The sequence below is a fragment of the Vanellus vanellus genome (assembly GCF_965231255.1).
Source record: "Vanellus vanellus genome assembly, chromosome: Z".
Taxonomy (NCBI): domain Eukaryota; kingdom Metazoa; phylum Chordata; class Aves; order Charadriiformes; family Charadriidae; genus Vanellus; species Vanellus vanellus.
In genome coordinates, this window is record NC_138908.1 from 73,750,561 (window position 1) to 73,773,411 (window position 22,851).

General features: G+C 40.5%; 1 protein-coding gene across 1 annotated transcript; it reads right to left on the minus strand.

Annotated features, from left to right (window-relative positions):
• Positions 1–566: 566 nt before the first annotated feature.
• EMB (embigin) lies at positions 567–22,412 on the minus strand (the record flags this gene model as incomplete). The annotated part of the gene is made up of 10 exons (XM_082497895.1): positions 567–624; positions 2,561–2,594; positions 3,399–3,675; positions 4,793–4,920; positions 8,483–8,571; positions 9,810–9,984; positions 13,636–13,725; positions 14,952–15,056; positions 17,259–17,345; positions 22,325–22,412. The coding sequence occupies 10 exons, from the start codon at positions 22,410–22,412 to the stop codon at positions 567–569; spliced, it is 1,131 nt and encodes a 376-aa protein (XP_082354021.1).
• Positions 22,413–22,851: the final 439 nt, after the last annotated feature.

The following is a 22,851-nucleotide window of genomic DNA, read 5'->3' on the forward strand; positions in this document are numbered from 1 at the left end:
TCTACTGCTAATGCCTTCAGTCATCATCTATTAACTTTCTCTTCTCCCTAGACTCCTGTAATCCCTTGTTTCATATCTCTGGTACTGTCACATTCCCACTTGCTATTGCGCTTGCATCCTTCTTCCATAAACTCACTCAACACCCAAAATACAGCATGAAAGAGCAGGATTTTGGGTACATCAGCAATTCTTATGCATCTTAGCACCTACCCAGGCATTCACATAAGTGTTTCATGATCAGGATCCAAGCAATTAAGCAAGGATAATCTGGGTCCTATTTTAGGGACTGCACAGGTAAACAAAACTATTAAACCACAGTGATGATGACAACATTGAATGAAAAGGTTTTGGGCTCACTTTCTTGCAGATATTACATCATGAACGACCATGACTTTAGATAAACAATGGTTTTATTTCTATGTTGCTCCCTCATTAAAAAAAAAAAACAAAAAACAACAAAACAGATTGGGATAGCACAGTGGATTTCTTTCTCCTTGTATTAGGCTGCTCAGCAGAAAAGCCAACACCGGTCTGTTTTATCTCATACTTACCTTTTAGGAACCACGTTAAATTTTTCTGTGCCTAGCACTACTGTTTTCCAGACCATTGCTTTCTTCTGATTTACTACAAGAGAGAGAGGTTAAATTCCAAAACTCAACTTTTAAGTATAGGATGAGCAGAGTCATTCTAGTCCCACCATTCAACCACAAAGTACGTCTAAAATGCATTATATTTTCTCTTTTTAGCATGCGATGTTATAAGAAAAAAGATGAAACAAAATTTATGGAATCAAAATACTGACTCTTGAAGATCTTCAGCCAAGTAGTAAAGGCTCAACTCAATCCCCCTCAAAAATCCCACAGAGTTTTGGGCAGAAGTTAACAGTAATAGTATTCCCAGAAATAACTGCAATACTATCATTTCATTAATTGTATAAAATTCATACATAAAGTGAATACTCAAATAATATACAAGCAATATACAGCTGAACACCCTCAGAACATGGGCTGAAATAGTCATATGATTGCTCCTTCTGGAATACCTACCACTAGCTATATGGTGCTGGTCCCAGTCAAGACTTAAATTAACAATTCTCTTGCTGAAAAAGAATTCTAATCTCCCACCTTGTAAATTGTTGGATGTGAGATTTTAATTACAGCTTCATCAACCAAGTTCAGCTGTATATTAGTTAGCGCTTGACATAACTGACCAGAAAAGTTCCTTTGGAGCAATTCTTTGTGGTACACAAATTTATCTTCTACACAGTCAGTAATTGAAATAACTTTCAGTTATTAAAATCAGGCAGGAAGTACATGGTTTAATAGATCTTCCTCACATGCATTTATCTAAGATAGAACTCCAAAGTACAGATCAAGCAGCTGATCAAAGCCATGTCCCACATCTCATCAAGCACAAAAACATTATTTTAGTCCACTATACTGTGTTACAATCCTATCATAATACAGTTGCAGCACGGGCTGTGTGACAAGGTCAATTATTCAATTTTCAACCCAAGACATATCCCCAAACACTGAGCAGTAAAGCAGCATACTATATTCAAGACATATCCCCACTTCAAAGTATAATTGAATTACAGCTTTAAAGCTGTTTAGACAAGGGGAAAAGCACTAAAATATTTTCAGCTAGCACTGGGAAAAGGAATGGGAAAGTAAATACAACACTGGGAAACAAAGGCGGTCACTGCAGCAAGAAATTCAAAAGAGAAAAGACAGTGCTACTCAGAAGGAAAAGAGGGCAATAGACATAGGAGAAAAGGGACTGAGGGGAAAGAAAACTGGAGTAGACCAGACATGTCTAAAGAGAAGAAGAACTGCTAGGCTGCATCTTAAAACAAAAGGAATGTTAACAGGCCGAATGAAGCAACTGGGCTTCAAAGGATGGGCAGAGGGATAGAAGTATAGCTTATTTCAACAAGCAAGCCTTTGGAAATGCATAATCCTAAGCAGGGGTACCCAGCATGGGAGCACAGACCCTCAAGCAGCAGGACATCAACAGAAGTGCCTACACCTGTTCCTCTGGCTCCAACAGTGCAGCCGTTCCTGTGCCCAGGGAGCCCAAGCCACCAGCACAGTGAGGGGTCCCCCCAGAGAGGGTGGAGTTACCACCAAAAGAGCCAACAGCACCAGCTCCCAAAGCCCCAGCAACTACAGGCTTACCCAGGGCAGTTAGGGCTTGACCACATGCAAGTGAGAGAAACATATGTTAACATGGACAAAAAGAATATGTATGAGAAAAAATTTCAAAGCCTCTTCTGTAAAATCTCCACCCAAAAGTGATTTTCCTCATAGTTATGGCCTTTTAGAATGAGTTTATGATGATGACACATGGCACTCACAAAAAAGTGAAATACCTTCCAAACACCAAGTAGAAAACAGCATTTTGCACATTTACGAATTAGGAAGTCTTAAGGAACATAATAAACTGTACTTTCAGATCCAACATAAACCCTTACCAACTAGGTAAACAACAAGGTATAATTTTATACAACACTAATATGCGAGAGCAAATATTTAACCACAGTATATAATTCTTTACTTACAGTTGCTCAACTTGGTCAAACTCTTTTTCATCTTCTGCATAACAGAAAAAGCATTATATAAGGTCTCAATTTAACAAACACTGGAAAAGTTGTTCCATTTAATTATATTATTTCCTCAACATATAAGATTGTTTTGCTTGGTTTTTTCATTTTAGTTTTCTTAAATTTGTAATTCAGATTATTTTGTTCCTCTATTCAATGGAATTACATGCAAATTTGTCAAAAAAAACTTACCTTCATCAAGTTTCATTAATCTTATTTTAATACATATCATGCTACATATGTCATATATACATATATGCATTTTTCTATATTTTATATAATACAGACACATATATACATAGCCTTTATATATATATCACTTCTGTTTCACCTTGCACATCTAGTTTGTCTCACATATGTGTGTCTTAGGTTCAGCAACCAACATTAGTGCATCCTGTTTTAATGCATTTTTTCCTTCTTAATTTCTGGACAGAAGTTTCCCCCATCAAGATGACTAGCAGTTGCTTCCATTCATAAGCATTCCCCAAAACAGGTACAGCCTCTAAATTCCTTTGTCTTGTAATAAAAAAATAAAAACTGTATCAAACCCTTTATGAAAAAGTATTGCTTATTGAAAGTACTTTGTACCTGAATTCAAGACTAATGGAAAAGATTTAAAAAGCTAAAATAATGCAGTGTTCTAGAAGAAAGTATTTTATCAGAAAAAAATACAGATATAAAAATCACACTGAACTTCATATATGAAGTGCTATGGGTCATACCTTTCTATCTTTGGCTGCAATTTCAATGGAAAACTAGAAAAGACTGGGGAAAAAAAAAAGTGACTTACCTGCACGTTTCTCTTTCTTTTTTGAATAGATCTCATAAAGGAAAACAATAGTTACTAAAATAACAGCTTCAGCCACAATTGCTAGAAAGGGTTTGAGAGGCACCATCAGGGACAGAACTTTAAGCTTCAGCTTTCCTTTACTGTTCCCTAGTTCAAAAACAGCTTCACACCAATATACACCATCATCTTCCTTGGTGAGCTCCGATATCTTCAGATGGGTTACATTGGCAGATATTCTCTCAATTGCATATTTGTCTGCCAGCAAAGAGTCATTAATGGCAATCTGAAAATAAACACATTAAAAGTCTTACTACCACAATGAGAAAGTGTTTAATCAAATTATTTCTATTATCAGATAGTTTTATATAGAGAGAGAGATGTAAAATAAGTTAAAAACAAATAGCATTTGTGAAGTATGTTTAGTCCACCTTCAAGGGAAGGACTTATCTTAGCTGGCCACCCCAGTTCCCTTTACATTCAGTGGAGGAAAACACACTTTTAGTGAGCGAGTTGTCTGACTTAATCTATTTAAGATCAGATGAATGACTCTCCATTGAGAAAGGCAGCCTTAGGTGTCAGGATCCAACGTCCAGGTTTCATCACAGCACAAAGCACACACTTTCAAGGAAGTTAAACTGGGAATGCTGCTTCACTGGAAAGTATGTCGATAGTCTTATAAGTCAATGCTGCTCCCCAGCAGTATAGAGGAGACTGATCTATTTGCCTCCACCCAGTCGACAGCACTTCCCCGAGAAAAGGGCTAGAACAAAGTGGCTATCCTTCCAAGGCTAAGGAGGATCCTGAAAGCTGGGTATGTGAAGGAGGAAAACTGCTGAGCAATATTTTTTCTCACAGCTTTTACGGCAGGAACTAAAGTGAGAAGAGAATTCAGCTCCTTCAGAATCAAGTGGCACAGCAGTCTCCACCACAGGATGACCTCCTTCAGAGAGGTCATACAGGCTGGGAAATGCAGAATTACTGTACAGGTACTCCTGTTCTCCCTCAAGCCTCCAATACCTTACATGCCTTTAAAAGAGTGTCCTGCTAGGTAAGATTTTTTTTTTGTATGAAGTAGTAAGATTTGAGCAATATAACCATCATTAATATAGTAAAAACAAATATATCAAGACTTGTCTGATTTGTTTTACTCTTCCCTGGGCTATAAGTGTATCACAGGGACTTTTTGGAATAGAAACATCATACAAACCAGAACTACATCCCTGTAATAATGAATACTTTAAATATCACAGAGGGTTTTTTTTGCATGTACAGAGATTTGCATTAACTGTAATGGAAATGCAATTTGTAGAGCCTAGAGTGAAAAGTTGTAGTACTTTACAACATGTCGATACTTGGCTTTTGCAACACGGTTTCACTTGGCCAACAGATGGAAACCTTACCTGTTCACTTCCATTGGTCATATACCAGGTCCAAGCAATGGGAGTATAGCCAGAACTTTTACAAATCATTACAGCTGTATCTCCTTCATAACTGACTACGGCTTTTTCTTTTCCTTCAATTTTCGGTACTAAGAACAAGTAGAAAAAAGTTCACCAAGTGAGACCTACAGGTTTTACAGTATTACAAAAGATAAAATATATGTACATATAAGTATTTTCTTTTCTCAAACACAGGTGATTCTGTCACTCATGACATGATCTAAATCGAGAGTCATTTCAGGCTGATATTCTATATGCAGAATTTGTGCAGAAAACCACAGGAATCCTATTCTGAGGTGCTATATGATCTTAAGTTGCCAGTTAACACTGTAAGCCAAGTGATAATCAGACTGTGATTTCTTCCCTTGCCCATTTCCTCTTTCCCATCCTTGACAGCTGTGAGCTACATGCTTCAGTTCTAGTACACTAGAAAGAAATGTAATAATTTTTCTGCAATTTCACTCAATCTGCAAACAGTGATTGAAGTCTTTTCCAGCCATAATGGCACCACATAATGGTATCTGACAAGTTGTGCATGCAGAGAACTTTTTTTTGTAATTAAGACAAAACTGCAGATTGAGGGAGCTTTGTAGTTACAAACATTTTCTAAGCTGAAGTAATGACTTGTGGGTGCATGCCAATAAAATAAAGACTTCTGGGCCAACCTTGCTAAAGACAGAACATGACATCAGATTATAACTTTAGACCTACTTGTCCTAGCCATTTAACTGCAGATGCCCCACAGCCCTCCTAGAGCAAACGCCAAAAAACAAACAAACAAACAAAAAGGCTGTTGAATACGTTGAGGCATCCCACAGATATGAATAGACCTGAGCAAATACATCAGGGAGTACGTATTTCCCCATCCCCCTTCTTCCCATCTTTATTACAGTGTTCACCAGCATGTTTTCCTCAGATGCATTTATTTAAAGTATTAATTAAAGTTTCATTGCTCTACCTTGTAAGTACACCTCCAGTACATTTTTTTAAATTATAATGGTCACACAAGACTAAACAGGCCAAGAATTTGCTTTCAGCAGTTATAACAGAACAATTTGGTATAAACTAAGATTGGTCTTGTTGCCTTCCCCTCTTGACTGGCTGAGCACAAATTAATTGTCCCAAAATGTTCACATCTCATGAGTTGTCAAACTTGGAAATTTTCATTTTAGAGAGAGATATGAAACCAATTTGTTAACAAGAACATTCCTTACAGCCTCAGAATTTGCTGCACCATACATCAATCCAGCCTCATTACTAGTGAAGTCTTCTCACTCCACATGTATTTGTTTTAATCATTAAACACTATCCTTCTAAAGAGTAGTGGCAGAGTATCTTCACTGCTGTCAGTAAGAGGGACAACTTTACTAATAACTGCTCACCTCCTTTGCAATTTATAAAAGACAAAAAACAAAAACAGGTTGGGAGAAAAGAATGGAACATGTGGAAACAAATAAGAAAAGCCTTGTGCCCAGCAGAAGAGTTTTATGTGGCAGACAAAAAGATTTAGCCATGCTGCTCAGTGGCAAAGCACAGTTATGGCCACACCAGCAATACATGTGACCATATTAGCCACGATTAAGGACATGAATACCAATCATGAGGTCCAGGATCTGGCTCAGTAACAGACTGGTTAATCGTTGAATACATGCAAGGAAATAATATGTTTTGTCCCAGGTATTTTTGCATGTAGATCACCCAGAATTTGGTGACAAAACACCACTGCTGCACAAAAAAAAAAAAAAAAAAACAAAACTGTGTAAGAGATGAATAAACAGGTAATTGCACCAGTATTTATGCCAGTCAGATTTCCACACTGGTTTAAAGACCAGAGTTGTTTCATAGTGCACATACCTGAACAGCTGCTTAAGGATTGCTCAAAGGGCAGACACAAATCTATCTATTCTACCCTTTAAAATAGCTATTACAACACTTCACACTATTTTAAAATACCCATGAATGGTCTCCACATTTAATAATTTGAACTTCCTATAAGCATCTCTTATTGTTTTCTGCGGACCTGGGTAAAAACTTAACTCCCCAAAATCTGCAGGATTATGCCAAGTCGGGATGAGGAAAAAGGGGAGGGGAGAGGCAACACAACCAATATTGCCTAACTGCCTAGTGGAAAAGCTATTGCAGCTAGTTACAGCAGTGATGACTTTAGCCACCGAGTCTATACCAACACATTATTCATCTTTCAGTTAGAGATTTGTTCTCTCTGCATTATTGACTGGAAGATTCAAGGACTTCTCTTTCCTATTTCCTTCGCTCTTGCATTAATCGTGAAAAGTGTCAAGCCAGTACTTTTTATGGCATCAGAAGTGGCAGCATTCAACCACTGTGAAGCAATTCTCCCATCTTCTTGTAATAAATCAACCAGCCCTATGCACTGTTCTGGAAAAGATGACTTCCCTGTCGAGTCATTCCTGTCCTTACTGAAATAGTTATTGTATACTTTCAAAACAATAATGTCTCCTTTGACTTTTTTTAATCTAAAAAGACTTGGGTAGCTAATCAACTAAACCTTACCCACATGTTGACAAGAAACATATATAATCATTTTTAGATATTAAACGGTCTGAATAAGCTACAATTTTTGTCTTTCTTCAATACTGCAAGCTAGTGTCTCCTGGCTGAAGGTTTGAAAGCAGATATCAACATCACTATTCAAGATTTGAACATACACAAGAGAGTTTCCTCAAGTCGTATGAGCAGCTATCCCACTGAACAAAAGCAGCTTGCAGCACTGAGAGTTACAAAGCCCTGCTGGTTAGTTCAGCTGAGGTTAGGGGAGTTGTTTGAAGAGTTAGGGTTTTCGGGAGCCTCATTCAGGAAAAATCTTCCTTATATATCACAGTCCGTGGAGCTTTCACAGATCAAATGTTTGCCTTGCTCTTTGCAGAATTTGGATTGTGGGAATAGAGAAGGAAATAGCTCTTAGAGATGAAGGCTCTCAGCAGCTCGTATTTGTTTTATTCCCACGTCTTCCATCCAGCTGGATTTCGCCTGCTATTGTCAGGGGCAACATTGAAGATGATAATACAAAGCAGAAGAAAGGGCACTCATACTGCCCAATGAAGCACTCTGACTTTTATTATAAGTGCTGTTCATATATTATATAGAACAGAAGATGCACTAAAGCAGTAATTGGTTGTTTCAGAAATACAACCGAATTTGTTCAAAAGCCTGCCTCTGTTCTCCCAATCATTGGGGTTCTAACACCAGATCTCTGGCCAAAGTTTCACGTCATTGGGTCTGCTTTCTGAAGAATTTATCTGAGATACCATCCTTTTCTCCCACCCCCTAGAAAGTGATGAGTATTCACTACTGCTGTAGGAACGAAGAGGGAAGGGGAAATCGGTCACTCACTGAGGAAAAGTAGGCTTATATGCTCTTTTGGTTGTTAGCAAGTTTTGTTACAAAGGCTTTAGTTTTTGCTTCAAAATTCTTCCCTCCATGCTATAGAAATGCCTTTGACGGGGATTCTTACTTAGCTTGACCATATTACTCACTGCTTATCAAATTAAGTTGCAATTTTCATACTATCCAGCAACCATACTAATACAGCATTTCAGTGGTCAAGTGAAGCAAAATTTAAAATTAATTTATTCTATTTATTTAATATTAATTTAAATTAAATACAATTACCTTGTAAATTAAAGACAGCACTGATTTCTTCTTTGCCTTTCAGAGTACAACTGTAACTTCCCAGCTTACTGTTATCCAAGATCCTCAATCTTCAAAAAAAAAAGTTTCACCAATTTACTTCTTTGCTTGTATTTTCTTTTGTCCTACAACTATCAGTGAGTGCTACTTAACATTCTAAAGAAACCAGCAGACATTAGTAAGTGAAGCAGAGAACATACATTGCTGAAACACTCTGATCCAGGCTTAGTGCCGTGTAGAAACAGCATGACATTTCTAAGAAAACAGAAGAGCACAAGCACACCTAGGAACATAAATATCATTTTCACCCTTATTGCTAACAGAAGGCCAAAGACTATTAAGCAGTATGATCTACAGGTTACTGAATTGGATGTGGGTTCACCATGTGAACGATATAGGACACATTATGTGGACATGTTATCTCTCTCAGAAGAGATTACTTATATGGTTTGTTCTTTCTAAAGCCAGTCAGTCAATGGCTAGCATAGCTTCAACACAGAACAGTTCTGAAGAGCTCCCATCTAATGAAGTCCAGCATTTTCTCTGCTGGTAAACTATACATTTTACAGGCACTTTGAAAAAGATTTACACAGTTGTGTTTGTGGATATGAAGTAGCAGAAAAGTGACAGCACATTCTCATAATATTTTCTATCATAGAAATTTTACATAAATATTACTGATATTAAGAAACCAATGCGATACAGAAACCAACTGGAGACTACCTGGTTAAAATTAACCCATTCACAGATCTTAGAGTCCAACAGTAAAATGTATCAATTGAAGAAAGTTTTCTACAGCATTTCTGGAGTTCCCGTAGACATTTGAAAGAATTAAGAAAACATTTAAAACAATCCAAAACATCTTTACTGTAAAGTTAATTTCTGTTAAGTATGAAGAAGAAAACCTGGCCATTGATGCCTTTCAGGCTTCTGCAAAGTAGCCCTGAGGTGGAAAAGAGATAGTGGAAAATGGGAGAGTGGAAGAAGAAATTGAGGTATTCTAGCAATCTCAGACTGAGATTACTGTTTCACTTACTGAACGTCAAACCACTATGTCCTTATTCTACATTCTTGTCTTTAAGAAACCTTGTTTTTCCAGCACTGGAGGAAGAACGAGAGCTCTTCCTTCAGGCTTGTGGTAACTGCAATCTTTCTCCTTTCCTGCAGCTTCAATACGTCAATTATGGGCATATATTAATTACCATGTTTGGCTCTTTTCTAATATATACATGACTTGTATTGGGCAGTGTACACACATGTGATAACTCATTAGAACCTGCAAGTCAAATTGTAAAAAAATGCTACTTACTGGATGCTCCAACTGTTTTCAGTTTTATTGATGTGTCTGATTGTTTCATTTCCTCTCTTCCAAGTCACTTGAAGATTTTTCAAATGAGGATATTTATTGTCCAATTTACATGAAAGTTCAATTCTAGTTGCACTGTCCAAAGTGATATTTTTTTCCATGGAAGTACCAGAAACACCTAAAAGAAGTTTATAGAACTGTTTATGAAAAGTGTATTTCCTCATTCTGTGGGAAAAAAAATTCAAAGATTATGTTTTACATATGCCAGATTACAGGTGGATACACAGGGCTGCTGTTACACTTTCCAGGGTGCAAAACTGCAAAATCAGACAATCAGTGTTTGACAGCAATTTTCTCAAGCCATAACAGAATTATGATACACATCCATTACAACAATGACAGTCACTCTATTCTGTAGGTAAACTTCCTAGAGGGCTGTAATATAGATAACAGATATCCATTTCACTGAAAGCAAGATAGACTTATACTTCTCCATAGTTTAACCCAAACCAAAATATATTAAGTATATTATTATATTAAGCTCTCTCTCTCTCAGGGAAAGAAGGAAGACCCAGGGAACTACAGGCCAGTCAGTCTCACCTGTGTGTCTGGCAAGATCATGGAGCAGATCCTCCTGGAAACTCTGCTGAGGCACACAGAAAACAAGGAGGTGATTGGTGGCAGCCAGCATGGCTTCACCAAGGGCAAGTCAAGCCTGACAAATTTGGTGGCCTTCTATGAAGGGGTTACAGTGGCAGTGGACAAGGGAAGATCAACTGACATAATCTATCTGGACTTGTGCAAAGCATTTGACACCATCCCACATGATATCCTGGTCTCTACATTGAAGAGACATGGATTAGACAAATGGACCACTTGGTGGATAAAGAACTGGCTGGACAGTCACACTCAGAGTTGTGGTCAACGGCTCCATGTCCAAGTGGAGAGCAGTGACAAGTGGCATTCCTCAGGAGTTGGTACTGGGACCTGTACTGTTCAACATCTTTGTTGGTGACATAGACTGGGGTCAAGTGCACCCTCAGCAAGTTTGCCGATGACACCAAGCTGTTTGGCGAGGGATGCCATCCAGAGAGACCTGGACAGGCTGCAGAGGTGGGCCCAAGCAAACCTCATGCAGTTCAACAAGGCCAAGTGCAAGGTCTTACATCTGGGTCGGGGCAATCCCAAGCACAAATACAGACTCAGGGGGAACAGCTGGAAAGCAGCCCTGAGGAGGACCTAGGTGTGCTGATTGACAAGAAGCTCAACATAAGCCAGCAACGTGCGATCGCAGCCCAGAAGGCCAACCGTGTCCTGGGCTGCATCAGAAGTGTGGCCAGCACAGCAGTGTGAAGGAGGTGATTCTGCCCCTCTACTCCACTCTCATGAGACCCCACCTGGAGTACTGCATCTAGCCCTGGAGTCCCCAGCATAAGAAGGACACGGACCTGCTGGAGCGTGTCCAGAGGAGAGCCATGAGGATGATCCAAGGGCTGGAGCACCTCTCCTATGAGGAGAGGCTGAAAGAGTTGGGGCTGTTCAGCCTGGAGTAGAAAAGGCTCCAGGGAGATCTTATTGCGGCCTTCCAGTACCTAAAGGGGGCCTACAGGATTGCTGGGGAAGGACTTTTTACTAGGGCATGTAGCGATAGGACAAGGGGAAATGGCTTTAAACTGGAAGAGGGCAGGTTCAGATTAAACATTAGGAAGAAATTTTTCACTTCAAGGGTAGTAAGACACTGGAACAGGTTGCCCAAAGAGGTTGTTGAAGCCTCGTCCCTGGAGGTGTTCAAGGCCAGGCTGGACATGGCCTTGGGCAACCTGGTCTAGTGGGAGGTGTCCCTGTCTATGGCAGGGGCGTTGGAACTCAATCTTCAAGGTCCTTTCCAACCTAAACCATCCTATGATTCATCAGGTGGAGCAATGTCTGTTCTCAGTCTGAACTTCCTTTCTGACTTCACATTTGGTATTAAACAAAGTAATCAGGATTTATTGGATTAAAACCATATAAGTATATGAAAAGTTATATTTATAATATCAAAAAGAGTTAGACTTGTAAATATCCATAAGCATCCAGGTTTTAGCCAGTTGCAGATTTTTATGCTACTATGAGATCATAGGTAGTGTCCTGTTGCTAGTGAAGTTGTTGATAAAATCCACAACCTTAACATTGTTGAATCTGGCCTTTCATGCTACAGCTACTCAACTTGACACCTAACACATTCGTGGCTACCTTTGCCTTCCTAGTGGCAAGTCAGTAGAATTAGAATGTGAAAACATTCCAATACAGTAGAAAAACCTAACACTTTCTTTTTTTTTGCTTTAAACAAGCTCCATAAGTATAAAATGAGCATATCCAAAAAGTAGGTTTCAACCACAGGTATCTTCTCTGATCCATACAAACAGACTTTTATAAAAAAAACAGCTCTGACTTTGTATGCGACAGCACTGACATTTTCTTTCACAATTGTTTTTTTTTTCTTTCACATCTTCTACATACAACTATGGTTAGTCCATCTGAATCCTCCATAAAAATTTATTCCAGACCTCACCTGAATACTAGACCTACCCCGTAGTACTTGATGATCAAAAAAGTGCAGCTGTATTTCACAGCTCAAGTGCTTTCTGAGAGAAAAGGAAGTTTTAAGGTACAGATCCCCGACTTAGTAATGCAAGTCATACCTAAGAAGCTACAAAGTCTGGCCAAAGTGGAAACACCAGATACTCCCATAGAATATTTGAACATCACTGGGTCTGGCAGAGACATTTACAGCCTGCAGAACGGCATGTCCAGAACTCCAAGTCCCAGCCAAAATATTACAAATCTGTTGAACTGGAGTAAAACTTAGAGGTACAACACCTCGGTCTTTCATAGCAGAGCAAAGTCAGTTACTGCAACTCATTTATTAGAGCCATTACGCTCAATAAATGAGCCAAGCATAACTCACCTTGTTGAGGTTGTTTATGATCAAAGTAATTTTGCAAATGGAATTGGTTTCACAGTAGCAAAAGTTTTAGTCAAATTAATTACACTGGCAAAAAATAGAATCCACACCTTCTGAGATTATTTCAGAAATAAATCCACACTTTAAATGAATGGAACATGAAAACCCTATGCTGCTTAAGGCTGACCACTAGCAAGGCTGATATCTGGGATATCTCTGTACCAAGATTACATGTACCAGAACAAGAAATAGACAGTACCTTAAGTTTCCTGCTAGAAGAAAATACAGCATAAATGCTCTATGATTATGTCCTGAAAATATCACACCAGTATTTTGCAAAGGAGTTCTAACTGATTTCCTCTAATTGAGGGAGATTTCAGTTAGATTAGTTTTTCCAGTTCTCCAAGAAATTAGTTATAAATTATTTGTCATCTGGGAACTTCATGTCTACTTTAGGGAGAGGCTTCTCTTACCTTTTTTCCATGCTTTAACTCCTGTAATGCTGCAAAGCTGGCTAATGCCTGCTGGTTAACAAGTGCCTTAGCTTACCCAGTCTCTCTAAATGGATTCACCAGTGCAAAGAAATTATCCCCTGAAATGATTTGGGGGAACAGATATCCATGGGTTGTTTTTACTTGTGGTTTTAATAAAAAAAAGTAAGAATCTCATTGTCTACTGCAAAGTAATTATTAGAACACAATACCCTATATAGTGCAACAAACTTGTTCATCTTTCCTTTCACTGAAGTCGCCACATGTTCACTGTGACCATCTTAACTTTATCAGGAAGTTGCCATCCTAGATACTCATACAACTCATGCAAAAGATTGTGTGCAGTCATAGGCATTCAATATAACATAACTGGAAGAGAAAATAACACACTTACCTGGTAGGAGTACCTCATACTTCACAAAAGTGACATTAAACACATTCTCTTTGGTTCCCTCCTTAGACTGTTGTGTGGTAAAATCCGGACCTAACGAGGTTGAGGGGGAAACAAAGTGATATGTTACGAACCTACAAAGGTAATCGTACAGCAGAGTGTCAATACGCTATTGCAATTCTTTCTTATAATAATCTTAGGGGGGAAAGAGGACCCTGTCAAATGCTGACTACTATGGAGATCCTTTCACATACCTTGTGCATTTACAGCCAGAGTCTGAAAGCAGAGGTGTTGTGTGGTCATTGTTATAGTAATTATGCCATTTCAGAAGACAGTTTCTAACTTTAATATAATTATGTAATTGTGAATGTCAATACTCTAAAGAGGTTATAACTATCCATTTCACAGCCTGATTCACAGAGTCACCTCAGGCGAGTCCTAGAACTGTACAGGACTACATCAATGTTTAAGCAGAGCTTGGAAATGTAATAAGCTTTGGAAAAATAAAAAGAAACAGAAGGATGGAACACTGCCATTCCCAAGGCCGCTACAATTTTACAACACAGCCAGGAAACTGGAGCTAGACTATCTAACCTAGATGCAGCTATAATAAACGCAGAGGCAAGAACACCCTGTGCTCCACTGGAACATGGTCAGAGTCCCTCACTACTCCACAAACTCCTTGTTATCCTGCAGGGAATTTCCTTCCATACACAAGAAATATCAATACTGACCATCATCTGCCTGACTGAAATATACTCCTTTCTTTCTGTGAGGGAAAAGTACATTTAAAAGGTCTAATACAGCCAGCAAAATCCCTTTTCTGTAGGGCTATGGATAGCATACTGTACAGAGACTACCTTTATAAAGCTTTACAGAGCTTGACACACCTACCAGGCAGGCAACTAAGCATAAACACCACCATACCTGTTCTCATGCTCTGTGCATTTCAAGAACAGAGTAAGAAAGCAATTAAGCTACAGCTTTAACAACAGATGTAGCCCAGCTAAGGAAGCATTGCCCTTCCACATCTACATGCGTAATTGTTCCATCAGTATTGAACTATCTGCATACAAGTTCCTAGTAAACTGGAGCACACTGTGAGAAAAGACATTAGAAATTATGCTTAAAGGAAAGGTCAATTCAATACAATTATAGCAATTTTCAGTTTACACAGTCACTTTCCATACAGCTTTAAACATCAAATGGTTTGCCATGATAATTATCAACTAATACAAATCCTCCATAACCACTTATTAAAAAATATCAAGGTAGAACCTCAGGGTAACCAAAATTTAAGTATTTTAGTATAAGACCACATGTGATTGCTTTACCAGGTGTAGATACATTATGTCCAAGTGTCAAATCATCTGAAGGGCTCCCCTGAGTTTGCCAGTTGACAGTTCGTGTAGCTGTCATGGGCTCTGAAAGGCGAAAAAACAAACCTGTTACAAAAAAATTAATCTTCTTTCAAATTAGTGATGAAACAAAAGAAAAATATTTCCCACCCCCCTGCCCCATTGTAGATAAAATACACATGTTTTAAGCCACGTTTTACATGTTTGCACAGCAATTTTATTGTCAGTTATTCTATAATGCATCTCAGAAATCTATAAACCGTCATTGTGGATCAAATCTGCCTAATCATACAGCATTATAGGAGAAAATTATTCTAGTTTTTGTAGAAGGAAAGGGGCTTCATTATCTCTCCTGTCCGTGGGTTGAGAAGGTTCCCACTCAGAGTTGGGCAAATAGAGAAAATTGGACTACAGCTTCAGTCTTCTCACAGAGAGAAGTACCGGGTGGCAGAGCACTTTCACTGTGCACTAGAAAGAATATCTCTGCAAGCCTAGATTTTCCCTGAACTACTTCTCTTTTCCTGCATAAAATACTGAACTTTGAGGTAAAGTTATTAAACACATGCCTCTCTGCTACAGTTGAGGGCATCTGGCTGTGCTGAAGCAGGTCCCTGCTAGTGGCTTGCATCTAAAGGTCTCTGTGCAAGCATAAGCAGAAGCCTTCCAGGTTGCTGGCCTGTTCTGTAAAGCAGTGTTTTTCTTTATCAACACATCAGCTCACAACACAAGGAATACTATGCCACAGGCAATCCCCCTTTTGCCCGACTTGTTCCAGCTGCACTTTCATACCTTCTTTCATGCTTCAACCAGTTTAAGTAACAATAAACCTGTATATTAAGGTGGATGATGCAGAAGAACAGAGCTTCAGGCTAGTTCATTTGGGGGTTGTTGACAGTAGATTGTTGGTAATCTCAACTACTAGTCCAAAATGGCCTTTTAAGCAAAAAAAAAAAAAAAAAGAAGCTGTCTCCTAGCACTAGATAGTAAGTCATGTTCCTCTAGACAAGAGCATAAGGAAGATTTGATCTTTGCCTAATAAAGAAACAAACTAGTCCCAGTATTTACCCCTGAAATAACATGTGAATGCTGAAAGAGTTCTGGGGAATCTTCCTCTGTCTGTGTGTGCAAACACCTTGACAGCTTGCCAAGGTTGTCATGGATCACCTGAGTTTATGTCAGTCTAGTACACGCATCACCTGGTTTGTTACCGAAATCCCTCATGATGATAGATTCAGAAGGCACCAGTGCCAGTTCATATAGTAGTTATCCATCCACAAAAAAAAAAATCTGGACAACCTTTAAAATGTCTTTCCCACTAATAGGATCCTTATACTGACTTTCTTCCTTAATTCACATATCAAGTGAAAATAGTCAGGTGAGGTCATATTATACAAAATACTTTGCATATTTTAAGCTTACACATATATGTGTGTTTATGTACCAAAAGTTATTGAATCTATTAGCTATTGCACTCCCTCTAGTTCTCACACACATTGTGCTAAAAAGCACTGAAGATGAACACCAGATGAATAGCATTATCTCCAACAACAAAACTGTAGATGGAATAACTTGTCAGAACTTCCTTGAGTTTATGTATATACATAACTTAACCCATGTTTGATTTGCATTAATCAACATGAGCTTTGGTACACAGCTGAATTCCTGTGGTTCTGACCTTTATGGAGAAGTGAGAGGTGGGATCAACAATTATCAGTTTCTTCTCCTTCCTGGAACTTATTCTTTGCTCCCTATCAAATCCACAATTAAAATCCAGAATACGGTGAATAAAGTGTGGGGACAATAGAAGGTTTTGACACATACATAATTAAAAAAATAGATTACTAGCAGGCACATTGATGCAAGGGAATTATTGCACCTCTCACTAATACAAGAGCATAAGGGGCGGGGTTCTTATGCGAAAAATTATCAGGTATGAGTGCTAGAACAGAACCTCCCACAATGGTTCTAATTTGGGAATTGTCCCATCTCCGGGGTCATTGCCTGCTTTTATGGCACATACGCATACGGGCAACAGATCATGCAACTGGCAGTTGGATAGCTTTTTCCACAGCCCTTGAGATGCTTATAACACTTAAGCTCTTGCAGTGGATTTGAAAGGCCTAGATGGTATACTTACTTCTGTTCCTTCTGAAAAGTCACAATCTTATTTCAAAAGACTTTAGTATGAAAATGTAAATTCTACATGGTAACTTAGTACTGCTGGGAAAAAGTATCATAGCTTTAGGTGTACTGAAACAGAACTATTACCAGCAGACGACTCATTAAGTCCAGTTTGCATCTTAGTCAAAGAGTTTGCCTGAGACCGACTGGCATCTTCTGTTGTCATAGCTGGATCTAAAATGAAAAAAGGGTTAAAAGAAACTTTATTCTTTCTCACTTAAATTGAGTTGAAAAGCATCTAGTTCACAAAAGGAATTCAAACAGAACCTCCTCACCTCAGCCTACCATCTCCATTCTTTCCCCATGTTCTGAGCATATACAGCCAAAATGTGCAAGAATTACTTTTCCTTACTTCTTTAGCTTACTTTAGGCAATAAAATATTAAAGAACAGAGGCAGTATTTATTTGACCTGCAATTTCTGCATACAGATCTTTTCCTGTAGTTACCCTATAGCCAGGCGAAGCCATTCTTCAGAATACTCTAGCAGTCCCATAAACTTTATAACCTGTACTCAAATCCCGATTTGTTCATGGGCTTAGACCACCACAACTTATGACACTGACACTAGTTGATTATTTTTAAACATAGATTAGCAGATTCACTAATAGAATAAGGACCTCATTACAAGCTTACATGTCTACCCTGTTTTCTGGTGCAGTGAACAACCTCCTTTCCCTTTTGTTATCACCTTGGTGAGCAAAACAAAAGGCATCTGTGTCAAACAGGGGCTTCACCAAGTAATACTAACAACTATTTCCATTTTCCTTAACACCACTGCAAATCTGGTTCTGCTCCTGTAATAGTTTTTCTAAGAGCCAGGCAAGACTCCAGGGTTTTGCTTTATGTTCTTGACTGGAGAAAGGACAGCAGGGGAAGAGGCAGAATACTTGCTTAGTTTGAATATGTTGCTGTGTCACTCTCTATTAAGAATTCAAGGTCCCTAGACATCTTACAAAAATTGAGACATTTTCTCCTTCCTTTCTGTTCCCACATTTGAGTGGCAGAACTAGTTAGCATAAAATAAACACTGCATCTTCACATGCTTAGGTATTCCAGGACATACTCTACTCCTGTAGCATCAGGATACGCTCTTCTCTTCTTCAGACTCAAAGCAATCTCACATTAGCACCTTTTAAGTGATTTGGCCCACAGCTACACAGCAAAAAAAGGACATGTGTTTTGCAGTTGCAATTAAAGTTGGGGCGGGGGGGGGGGGGGGGGGGTAATAAGTTTTGCTAGATGTCCAAGACAGCAGCAAGCACAGACATACACTGAAAAGCTACATCACACTAAGTGTGTTTAGAGTTCTTGAGAACTATGTGCCTTCAGCAGAAGGTAGAGCCAGCACCCTGCCGGTTCCAACACGTGAATACCACTACTAGCAGTGCACCACTATTTCAGCACTACAGGCACAGGTAACCTACAGACTCTTCTGCTGGCACCTCCAGCACACAGTTACTCCAGACTACATCAGTGTCAAGCCCATCTTGCACCATCTGCTTTCTTAATCTGCCCATCATACTTCAACCACTTTGGATCAAGAATAAAACAAGGCAGTCAAAGGATATGATTAAAAAATTAAGCATTAATGGTTCTTAACAACAGGCTCTTAATTTGTCATACTGGTCCACTGGTCCCATAGCCAAGTGTTCCTTCACCCAAACAAAGAATTTAAGAAATATGCTCTGAGTACCTGCTGGCTTATGACCCAGCCACTAAGAAGACTGTCTTATTCTCTGATTGACAGAGGTACTGAGAGTAGGGAGAGCTATTACACTTCTGATTTTCATGATAAGGTTGAAGAAAGGTCCATGAATTTTTACATCTGCAGCATCTTGAGGCATTCGAAGGATGTCATGGATCACCTGACTGTGTCAGCTTAGTAAATGCATCACCTGCATAGTAATTAAAATCCCCAAAGATGATAAATTTAGAAGGTGCCAGTGCCAAGCTGTACAGCAGCTCTGTTATCGCTCTGCAAGGAAGGCAGATAACCTGCAACATGGCTTGCATACTAATAGGGTTCTCATCTTGGCTTTCTTCCTTGAGTCACATACCAAGCAAAAGCAGTCAAGTAGTGTTATTTCTAGTCACCACTGCTTCCACATCTTGCCTCTTATCTGTCCATGTGTCAAGCTACATAGCACAGAGATAACATTGCACTCTTCTCTCACATACAGCTGCTGAACAGCGTCAGAGATCAAGATGACCCAGCACGGCATGATTAGTGTCATCAAGCCAGGCAGTGATGTAAGCAAGTCCAGTGGAATAACTTCTCAAACTATTGAGTCATGGCTGCATGTCTTAGCCTATAATTGATTTGTATTAGATTTAATCAATAGTGTGGTAGCTTGCAGAGTTCTTGTTGCCCTGGTCTTCACGCAGGAAGGAGTAGGTGAGAGTATGAGGTCATCAATCTATTTTTCTGCCTTACCTCTGCTCCCTACTGCAGCCAATATTTGGGATCTAGAGCAATCTCAGGCTTTAAAATCTATTCATTCTCTTTTTCAGCCAGAAAAGTGGCTGAATAAGGAAAGGTTGCAATACAATTTGGTTTAATTTAACATCATTAATTAAACATTAAATTTAACATCAATTAATTTAGTATCAATTTTATACTCTGTGCAAGTACACAAGCATTCTATAGCATCAAAAACACCAGCTGCCAGAACCTCCTGGTGCCCCTACAAAAGGGAAAAGCTACAGGCTGAGCTCTCCTGAGGCACCAGAGGATCCACACGAAGAACCTCCAAATGCCCTGATAGAAGCCCTTCCCTCAGGGCAAACCAGAAAGAAGTCTAACCTGGAAGCAAAATCCATAAGAAATGGGATGTATCCTCTACTCATACAACTCCTTGGTATCTTTAGGGGCAGAAGATGGCAGACAGGATGTGGCGAGTTTGCATTTTTTAAAGGAACCGTGGCAGCTCGTGCTGCAACCAAATTAGGCAATCACAATGCAACCAAATTAGGCAATCACAATGGTAATCAAACAAAGGCAGCAAACTCTGAAGGACAATGTTGACATTTAGTTAGAAATTACCCTAATAAAAGCGATGGTTTGAATTTTTAAAAACAATTAGCTAACAGTTACAAGACTAAAAGACAAAAGTAACAGAATAATACGAAGTATCCTCAGGCTACTTTTCTCAATATAAAACCTAAGAGGCCTTTTGTGGTACACAACCTGCCTTTCCGCAGCTCTGTCCTTGTGCACCTAAGTACTCCTTCCAGTTCCTTTTTTTGAAAGCATTTCTTTTGCTTGAAGAAACGCACAGAAGCCCCACATCTCCAGAACACACGCTGTTTCTGGACTTCACTAGAAGACAGTTTTAGTTCTTCTCCTTCCGAGGGAGGATGAACTTCCCTTAGCTGCACCTGTGCAGAGAGCCCCTGTGCTTGACTAGTTTTTTGCACATTTGGTTAATAACTGATGGAAAAGTAAAATACTCTCCCTCACATTTAAATCACCATGGAAATCACAGTATTAAGCCTCCCTACCTAGTTCATACAAATATAAAAGCATTTAATAGAAGTCTGAAAAACAACAGATATAGATAAAGGGTACTAAAGCAGGTGGCTCGTTTCTGATGTCTGCTCAAAACCAGACATGATATCCACCACTTTAGGAAGGTGGGAATTTTGGAAACACAAATAGGGCTTTGTTGGGCTTTAAGTTGGGTTTATTTTCTGAAGATGATCTCATGTCACTGATGGTTTTACTTAAACTTAGAATTGCTTCAACCACCATTAGGTACAGGTTTTGGCACTAATAGTCATCAAAAAAATATATCCCATGCGGCTAACTTGCCACAATGTCACTTACACATTCCTACAAATATCAGGCCATTTACAGTCACAAAATTTTGACCAATGAAATAAACTGTTAGAAAAGGCTTCAAGGGGTTTTGTGTGTGTGTGCATAAATACACATACATATTTTGAAGAAGCTTTAAGAACTACAAAGCAGATTTTCCTCTGTGTGCATACATAAATGTATTTTAAACAAGCCTTGAGAACTGCAAAACACATGTTCTGTCCTTTCACATTATGTGAAACTACTGGAAACTTTACAGAAGTTAACATCGCACGGGCAGCAGTACTGCTCCTCTCAGTATCAGGAGGACCAACAAAAGCACAAAGAAACATATAACTACTCGCATATCACACACTGAAAAAGCAGCTAAACCACTGACAATTAGTAAAAGACACAGTAACAATGTTCACATACATGTATTGGCAGAACTTTTAGCCTTGGCAAGACATGCTCCAACAATCACATCTTGCCCAGCAAACACCAGCAACCTGATATTTCCTTCCACTACCATTCTGTACTCCTCCGAGATGCTTCAAAAGCAGGGATTAACAGGAATCCACTAGTTTTAGATATAAGCTCCTATTTCCTTAGGAGTGCCTGGCCTGCTGAAAACTACTAGAGGAAAAATAGGGCCCAGAGGCTCGAGTCCCTCTCCCTTCATGAATTTTAAACGTCACATCTGAAAACGCAATATAAGATCCTCCAAGGAACATTCCTCACAACTTGCTAGGCATAGCGATATTTTTAGTAACATAACTTACCGATATGGGGGGGTGGGAGAATTGTTGTGAGATTTTTTTTTTTTTCAGGACTTAAATAATGCTTTAGTCGATAAGGACAGGGCATCAATAACACTACCCCTCCGAGTCCGGCACCCGAGAACTGTTAAACCAAGGCGGGGGGCGGTGTCCGGCCGCAGCCCTGAGCATCGCTGCGCCGCGGGAGGGGGGGGCGAACGACCACCTTACCCTTGGCTGGCGGGCACCGGAGGAGGGACCCCGGCTTTCCAGCACGCCTACGAGAAACCCCAACACTTTTTTCGTTTGTTTTTTGAAGCTAAAGCCGAGGGAGCACGGGGAGGGTGCAGCGCTCCCCGGGGAGGGTCGGGGCCGCTGAAGGAGCAGCAACACCGCAGAGCCGACAGACAGCCGCCGCTCCCTCCCCACGGGGATGCTCCGGGGGCCACGGGGGACCTTCGCTCGGCCGCAGCTCCCAGGCTGCGCCCCCCACTCCACCCCCCACCCTCGCCCCAGCCCACCCCGACGCCGAGGCGGGGAGGAGCGGCTGCGGCGTGACAGCCGCCCGGCCCAGCCCGTGAAACGAGGCGGCATTTACCTGCGGGGCTCCCGCCCGAGAGGCTGAGGCTGAGGCAGAGCAGCAGCAGCAGCCGCCCCGGGCGCTGCCCGGAGAAGGCGGCAGGCATGGTGCCCCGGTCGCCGCCGCACTCCCACTTGCCGCTGCCCCCCCCCGACACCGGCGGCGCGCAGGCGGCTCGGCCCGGCCCGGCAGCGGCTGCTGAGGGAGCTGCAGGCGGGGCTCTGAGGGAGAACCGGCAGCCGCGGCTGCGACGGGGATCCAAAGCAAAGCGGCCGTAAATCCACGAGCAGGGGGCAAACGTCAGGGAAAGCGCGGCGGAAAAAAGCCGGGCGGGCGCTGCGGGAACCACCGTCCCTCCTCACGGGGAGGACATGTCCCCGCCAGCGCGGCCCCGCCGGGCTTTATGCGGCGGGAGGAAGGGCGTGGGTGAGCGCCGGTGGCGAATTGGAGAGGGGCGCCGGCAGCTGGGCCGGCTGCGAGCCGTCCGGGCACGTAGGGGGGTTGGGGGTCGTGTCTTATTTTGGGCCAAAAAGCGGCTGTTGCTG